The sequence below is a fragment of the Leuciscus leuciscus genome, assembly GCF_965113295.1.
Source record: "Leuciscus leuciscus genome assembly, contig: HAP1_SCAFFOLD_321, whole genome shotgun sequence".
Lineage (NCBI taxonomy): Eukaryota > Metazoa > Chordata > Actinopteri > Cypriniformes > Leuciscidae > Leuciscus > Leuciscus leuciscus.
In genome coordinates, this window is record NW_028118413.1 from 17,622 (window position 1) to 25,218 (window position 7,597).

Here is a 7,597-nt window from a genome sequence, read left to right on the forward strand (position 1 = left end):
TCGTCTTCAGTGTGTTTGAGGCATGCTGTTATCCAGTTTAAAGTGGTACACCGTCTGCATTGGTCCAAAGACAAATTGTCCAAGATCAAGTTGGACCTGGACCCTGCATGCGATCGGTGCAAACAAACCCCGGCTACACTTCTACACATGTTTTGGACTTGTTCGAAGCTTCACGGATACTGGCTATCTATTTTTGATACATTTTCCTAAATGTGTGGAAAGACTGTGCACCCGTGCCCTTTGACTGCACTATTTGGGGTGATCAAGGTGGATGCTTCTTTGAGCGGGTGCCAGGTGAACATGATCGCTTTTTGTTCCTTGCTAGCTAGAAGACTTATTTTGTGTAGGTGGAAGGATCCTTGCCCTCCAACATATGGACACTGGATTAAGGAGGTCATGTGTCATTTTCATTTGGAAAAGATTAGATATAGTGTAAAAGGGTCTGTTGAGAAGTTTTACAATATGTGGATGCCATTTTTGTCTTTTTTTTGAAAGTGTGCCAATTGACAATTTTGTATAAATATCTACACAAACCTGTGTTAAGAAGTATATGAGGTTGCATAGAGGTCTGACTACTGTTCACATTTCTATTTTATTTATTTATTTATTTGTTATTATTTTTATATCTATCTTTTATGGATCCAGTATGGGGTGGGGGAAGGGGGGCTTTTTGTTGTCGCTGTGTTAATCTAAATGTAAAACTTAAAATCAATAAAAAGACTTTGTTCAAAAAAAAAAATGTGTTGAGGACTTCATGGCTGTAAAATTAAAATAACATGGTATTACATAAGTTAAATATAAATGTTAAATGTTATAAATGTAAAATGTTGTATTTGTTTAACTGTTTGTTTACTTTACCTGACACTAGCATACCTGCTTTCATTAAAGTCCTGTAGTTGATTCATAGGCTGGTCATTCTTCTTACAGACGGGTTTTGTTACTGCTGATCTTTGTGGTGGGATTGACCTTAAACATCATGAAGAGAATCAAGAATCAGACACTCTGATATTGGTGGATTTGTTTTATATTACCTTAATAATTCACTGTCACCCTCTGAAAACAGATAATAAGTAAATGCACTTATTATTAAATCAACTGCTCAAGGCCACAACTGTAAAAATACTAAAAACAAAAACTATTAAAAAAAAAAGTTTGTCAAGATAAACTTTGTGTTAGCTTGAGAAAGCTTTTTATATATGGTAAATATTATATTAAAATAATATATTATTGATTGATTGCTTATAATTTAACATCATCAGAGCTATTTTAATGGTGAGAATAAAAGTAGCAAAATATAAAGAGAAATAAACTAAAAACTAAATTTACAAAAGTTTTTAAACTAATTCGGCCTCACTTCATTAAATAAAATCTATTAATACGAATCAACAGAATAAAAACAGAGTCCTTGAGGAGTTAAAACCATCGCATTCCGTTAAAATCTGCTTTAAAGATAGTGGACTCTGTCATAAGAGGCATAAAGGAGGATCTTCAACTGATAACAAAACCTTGTGCCTATTTGGCAATATGTGCAGATGACTTGGTATCAGTGATTATCCGAGTAGAAACAATGTTTTCTACCAACAACAGGATTCATTTCATAAAGTTTAAAGATCAAATACGATGCGATTTCTTGTTTTCCTTTTTCTTTAGTGTGTTATGTAGCTGTTAGTGCAAGTATAAGATCTGCAGAGTTAAAAAGCTCAAAGTGTAAAACCTTAAGAGATATTCTTTATAAAAGTTAAGGCTCAGCCACACCTTCCTAAAACTCTTCTTTCAAACACGCCCCAACAAATCTAGGTCAGTGTGTGGGGGCAGAGTTTCATAAATAAATGTATACGCAAAGAAAGAAGGTGTAACTTTTGTTCTCGCTGTATTATTGTTGCCGCCAGCGCCGCCATGTCGTGGAGACACTGTGTTTTTCGCTGCGAAAGCCAAACTAAATGAGTTTGGCCTTCCAAAAGAGGACACAATTAGAAAACAATGCTTAAACTTTATTTACAACTGTTCCAGAACAGTACAACTAAAATATTCGACTGTGTGATGCGCAATTTTCAGAGGACTGTTTCCAGACCCTGCGAGAGTACAAGGCAGGCCGTGCACAAAGCTGATTCTAAAAAGTGGGGCAATTCCATATTTGCTTGTACATTCTGGCGCTTCTGACTCACACACAGCCTGTAAGTATGTTTTTTTTATATTTTAAGAATTTGCTACTGACTATTCAAAAATCTCTTTCATTCAAATATTTAAATGTCTTTAAGAAATGTTATAGCCTACCTGAGATCAGTCTGTGTATCGTCATTCTTAAAATCTATTGGATGACCCATAGACCCGTCACTCCTCAAAGACACACAGCTGGGCGCTGGTTCTGATCTCTCCTGCTGAACTGAACTATAACAGAACAGATTTAATTAGTTTTTGATGATAATCATCATATGCAAGATCTTCATACTGTTTGGATGAAAAGCACTTGAGGAGGGTTTAGAAATTCATTTAAAACAGACATCTCTTTTATTATGGGCCTATAAAAGGTTATTTCATTTGGAAATATGTTCAGATGATATGGTCCCATGAATTGTCTGAGTAGAAACAATGTCGTAACTTTTGTTCTCGCTGTAATATTGTTGCCGCCAGCGCCGCCATGCAAAGATGATCGCTCATCTTGGACATCTGCATTTTCCGGATCAGAATCGGGCTCCAATTGATAAGGTAGTTCTGACATGATCACATGCCTTTATTGCTTCTGGAGCTGATGTTCCAAATATGGTAAGGGGCGAGACATTTCCGTCACACGCTTGAAGGGGTGGTTGATTATGATTTCACTTTTTTAACTTTAGTTAGTGTGTAATGTTGAAGACGAAGTCCTTAAAAAATGCTAATCAATGAATAGAAGATAACACATAAGCTACCTAAATTCATCAACTAACCATTCAGAAATGTACTGTTGCATTCTACATGTTGTCACTTCTTGAGTCTCTCCATTATTGTCTGACTCTGGTTTGAACATAAACATTGACATTTTCAGTGCATGTCTGTGTGAGGTAAAAGGATATAAAATATCTGTGGGGTATTTTGAGCTAAAACTTCACATACACACACTGGGGACATCAAAGATTTATTTTACATCTTGTGAAAAGAGCATTATACCACCCCTTTAAGGTTATCGGGCCAATCACAATGTACTGGCTAGCTGGCCAATCAGAGCACGCCGCGCTTTTCAGAACGATGAGCTTTGTAAAAATCAACGCATTTCAGAAAGGCGGGGCATAGAGAAGCAACAATAATGTACAGTATGTGTAGAATAATGAGTATGTTTGTTTTTTAACCTAAAACCGCATAAACACATTGCATTAAACCAAATACACAAAATAATGTTCTTTTTAGAACCGTCATATGACCCCTTTAATTGTATTACATTGATACCATCTGTTGGCCATTTTTGGAGGAGTCATTTTGGAGGAGGTTATAATGGGTTTGAGGTCAGAATATAGAATAGGGTATTTTTTTGAGCTCTGAATATACATGTAAGGCCACAGCAGCACTGCTGCACATTACCTGCAATTCCACAACGCCCAGGTACCAACAAAAAGGACTGCAGTCCATTTAAAATGTCCACAAAAGCTGGGTGTTTCAAATAATATAAGCATCTCTTTCAATAAAATGCTATTTATCTGATTCCAAGCCATGAAATTGGAACACTCATAGATTATGTCTCTCTTGCATCAGGTGAAGACAATGTCTATTATGAATATCATAAATACAAAATACAAAACACCATAATATTAAAATGTTAATCATGTCTTTAAGAAATGTTGTAGCCTACCTGAGATCAGTCTGTGTATTGTCATTCTTAAAATGTATTGGATAATCCATAGACCTGTCACTCCTCAAAGACACACAGCTGGGCGCTGGTTCTGATCTCTCCTGCTGAACTGAACTATAACAGAACAGATTTAATTAGTTTTTGATGATAATCATAATATGTAAGATTTTCATACTGTTTGGATGAAAAGCACTTGAGGAGGGTTTAGACATTGTTTTCAAGAAATTCATTTAAAACAGACATCTCTTTTATTATGGGCCTATAAAGGGTTATTTAATGTATTCATTTAAAGTACCTGCAAACTGGAGAAAAATCTTCATCTCTGGATGTTTGTCTGTCATCCATGATGAAGCTGAACAGTTGAAACAGTCTGATCTCCACTGACTCTGGATGTAAATGACGAACAAACACAAAACTAAAGTAATTAAACTTAATTAAACATCTTTATCATTGATCTGATCATGAGAGTTGGAGGTAAATAGATAATGACATCGATGCGTTCACTCAAAAAGGTAATTTGAAAAATCATCACATAGCCTAACTTACAGCACGATACACAAAAGAAACCCCGTTCCTTTACTACAGGATGAAAAATGTCAAACACGTCCTTTCAGAAAAAAAGTATTAATGTGGACGTCACCTGTAAAGGGCCTCAAGACATAAAAAGTCCCCTTGATCCAAATTTAGTCTAACGTTAGATATCCAACCGATTCACAAACTCCTCCATCTTTTCCATCAAGTAGCTAGTACACACATTCCTGTCTACGGTTTTATAAAAGTTTCTGTGAAATACTTACTAATATTTTGTTATCGGAATTTAGGAATCGACTGTCTGATTACATGGCGAAACATCAGCTTCCCTTTCAAGGGAACTCGAGCTGCGTCGAGACGCGGTGGGAACGCCCTGCGTGATTGCGTCGTGAAGCACGTGTATAACCAGTCCAATGGAAAGACGAGACGTAATAGGCGGGTGAGATGGTGCTCGATGCAGAGCCAAATGGGAGGAGCTAGAGCTCGAGCTCACCCTTGCTGGATCTAGTGCGAGTTCAACCGTGATGGAGGAAGGACAAGTTTGTTTTGATGCGCAAGATTCTGGCATACATCATATTGTATTTTTCTCTAATATTTGTCGTGATTATGATTAAATATTTATCGTAAACATTGCTCACACTCTGTGTGTGTGTGTGTGTGTGTGTGTGTGTGTGTGTGTGTGTGTGTGTGTGTCTGTTTCTAAAAACGGTTGAAACGTATCTATGTAGCCTATTATTATTTTATCTTTATAACGGTTTCGTTGTTTTCCTCACTTTTAAAGCTGCTTTGGACAAAAGCGTCTGCTATGATTATGTAAATTACTAGACTTAAAAGGCAATGTGAAAGCTTAGATAGTGCACCCCTATTTATTTTTTGTCCACCGCATTTACGTGTGTGTTATTTGTGAATTAATCTAAATCATCTGATTAATTTATGAAATAAAAAATAATAAGACTAGGTACCTAATCTGCCCTTTTTGTAGAAGTAAAAGCATACTCCAACAGGCCAGTTGTAATTATTATTATTTTTAATTATATGTAGTTATTTATAAGTTATTAATTATATGTAGTTATTTTTAAATTAATTAAACTAAAGAAATAAGAAATGAAAATTTCTCAAATAAAAATGTATATTTACTGTACCAAACACCACTTTCAATACACAATAGTCACCATACTTTATTAAACAACACTTTATTGGAGGACAAAGCATAAAGTTGATAAAGTAGCATAAAGAAAAATGAGATTCAAGATAAATAAAAATGTGTCTTCAAAAATACGTTACCATCATATGAATCCATTCACAGCTGCTGAAGCCACAAAACGAGTGCCAGAGAATCATATTCAGTCACCTATAGAAAACAGATTTGATATTGTGTTGGAAATAATGATTCATTATCACAGCTAAACTGGTTTCTTGCTCTTCCCTGTACGTCTCTATCATGTTCGTGTTCTTCTACCTCGTCTAAACAGTTTGTTCAGTTGAAGAACAGAAGATGTGATCACTGATGTGGTGTAGCTTTTTCTCAACCAGAGGAAGAAGTCTCAACATCCCATTGTCAGGCGTTCTCCAGTGCTGGTCTGAAAGTAAAACAAAAAACACAAACCATTCAAATGAAGTTGTTTAATGGACAGTCGGGTCAGCTTATGTTCTGCGTTATTTAAAGCAGTGATGGTTTACTCTGGCCCTCAGCGTCCACTGTCCTGCAGATTTAGCTCCAACCTCAAACCCTCCTGCCTATTGTCTATAAGTAAACCTGAAGACTTTGGTTCAAATTTTCAGATGTGCTCGATTAGGGTTGGAGGTTAACTCTTAATTAACCTCAAAAAGTAGAATGCAAAGGGCCAGAGTTGCCTGTTCCTTACATAAATTTACAAAGCAGCAGTCAGTACATTATATAATATACACATTGAAGTATTATATATATATATATATATATATATATATATATATATATATATATATAATATTGCAGCACATAATATAAGCGAAGTACTGAACAAAAACAGTTATATCAACAGCAACCTATTTTAAAAGATTTTTAAGAAAGGCATGGTCTCTTTTGAGCCTTTGCCAGTGATGCTTGATTTCTTTCCAGACAACATACTCTTCTGTGAATTGTTTCAAGAGCTTCACTTGGTCAAAAACCAAGTGATAACCTGTACAATGTAAAATTGTCAACATCACAGTAAATTGACCGGTGTTGATTTTCCAGTGTTACAATAAAGTATTAAAATAAAGTGTTGAATCAACACTAAACAGATTGGGTTTAACACCAGAAGTGTCCATTTTAAATAAGAGTTGGTGTCATTTTGCGTTGTTGCAAACATAACTCTCTTTTAGAGTTAACCAAGCCACACCTCCGTTTACGTGCAACCGTCGTTTTGACTGAACCAGAGTCCAGACCACATGCGAACGCCATTTTACTTGTGGAAGAGTCAAGCGTGGGGTAAGTCTAATACTTTAACTTGATAGTAATACAGATAAATCAGACTGTAAATTGATTTCAATGTATACAGTTTATTAGTTTAATCTATTATTCGATCACAAATCACTGTAATAATGAATAATTAACATTAGACAGCCAACGAGCTCTGACGTCTGATTTTTGTATTTTGATTTTTGCCAATGTCATGCCACTTTATAAATTATGTAAAGGTAGTAAAGCCTCGATTAAGCTTAGTTTTGTCTATCATCACGTCTCGCGCACTGTAATTGTTTTTATGCACGTTCACAGGCATTTTCTTTCTGAGCACACTCGACAAAGCCTAAAGTTTTGCGCGCGCGAAGCACAGGCCATTTTACAAGGTTAACTGTTGAATTTCTAGAGTGTTCTACCAGTAACGTTAAATTGGCCTATCAGGAAGATCACTGGACTAAAACGAATTGTTATGATTTTAATTTGAATATTCTTTCGTTGACCGTGGTTCTGTGATAGTCGTGGTTCTGAACTGTGGTAACGTTAAGTTTATCATGTTGTGAAATGATTGATCTGCGTGGTATTATTTTCTGCCAAATATGGGTGTCAAACGCAATTAATTAAACATTTTGTAGTGAATTAAAGCTCTCAGTTGCCTTTTAAGGAACGAAATCCAGTAATATTTGTTAGTGTTCGCTCTAACACTGTGTGGAACACTCGTCGTGAAATATAGGTAACGTTAGAAATAAGGCACAGCTCTTCACTCATCTCCCTAGGGCTGAAAAATGTAGTCGACATTATCGATAAACGTCAAAACAGATATTGTC

At 35.7% G+C, this 7,597-nt stretch overlaps 1 protein-coding gene across 2 annotated transcripts; it reads right to left on the reverse strand.

Moving 5' to 3' along the window:
• Nucleotides 1–751: 751 nt before the first annotated feature.
• LOC309491521 (uncharacterized protein) lies at nt 752–5,698 on the reverse strand. 2 transcript variants are annotated; one of them, XM_082190568.1, is made up of 4 exons: nt 5,636–5,698; nt 4,116–4,206; nt 3,821–3,934; nt 752–966 (listed from the first exon to the last, which is right to left on the reverse strand). In XM_082190568.1, the coding sequence occupies exons 1-4, from the start codon at nt 5,649–5,651 to the stop codon at nt 855–857; spliced, it is 333 nt and encodes a 110-aa protein (XP_082046694.1). In that variant the 5' UTR covers nt 5,652–5,698; the 3' UTR covers nt 752–854. The 2 variants fall into 2 exon arrangements, 1 of the variants encoding a protein (XP_082046694.1); XR_014203159.1 differs by lacking the exons at nt 752–966; nt 5,636–5,698 and adding an exon at nt 4,618–4,682 and having other exon boundaries at nt 3,880–3,934.
• Nucleotides 5,699–7,597: the final 1,899 nt, after the last annotated feature.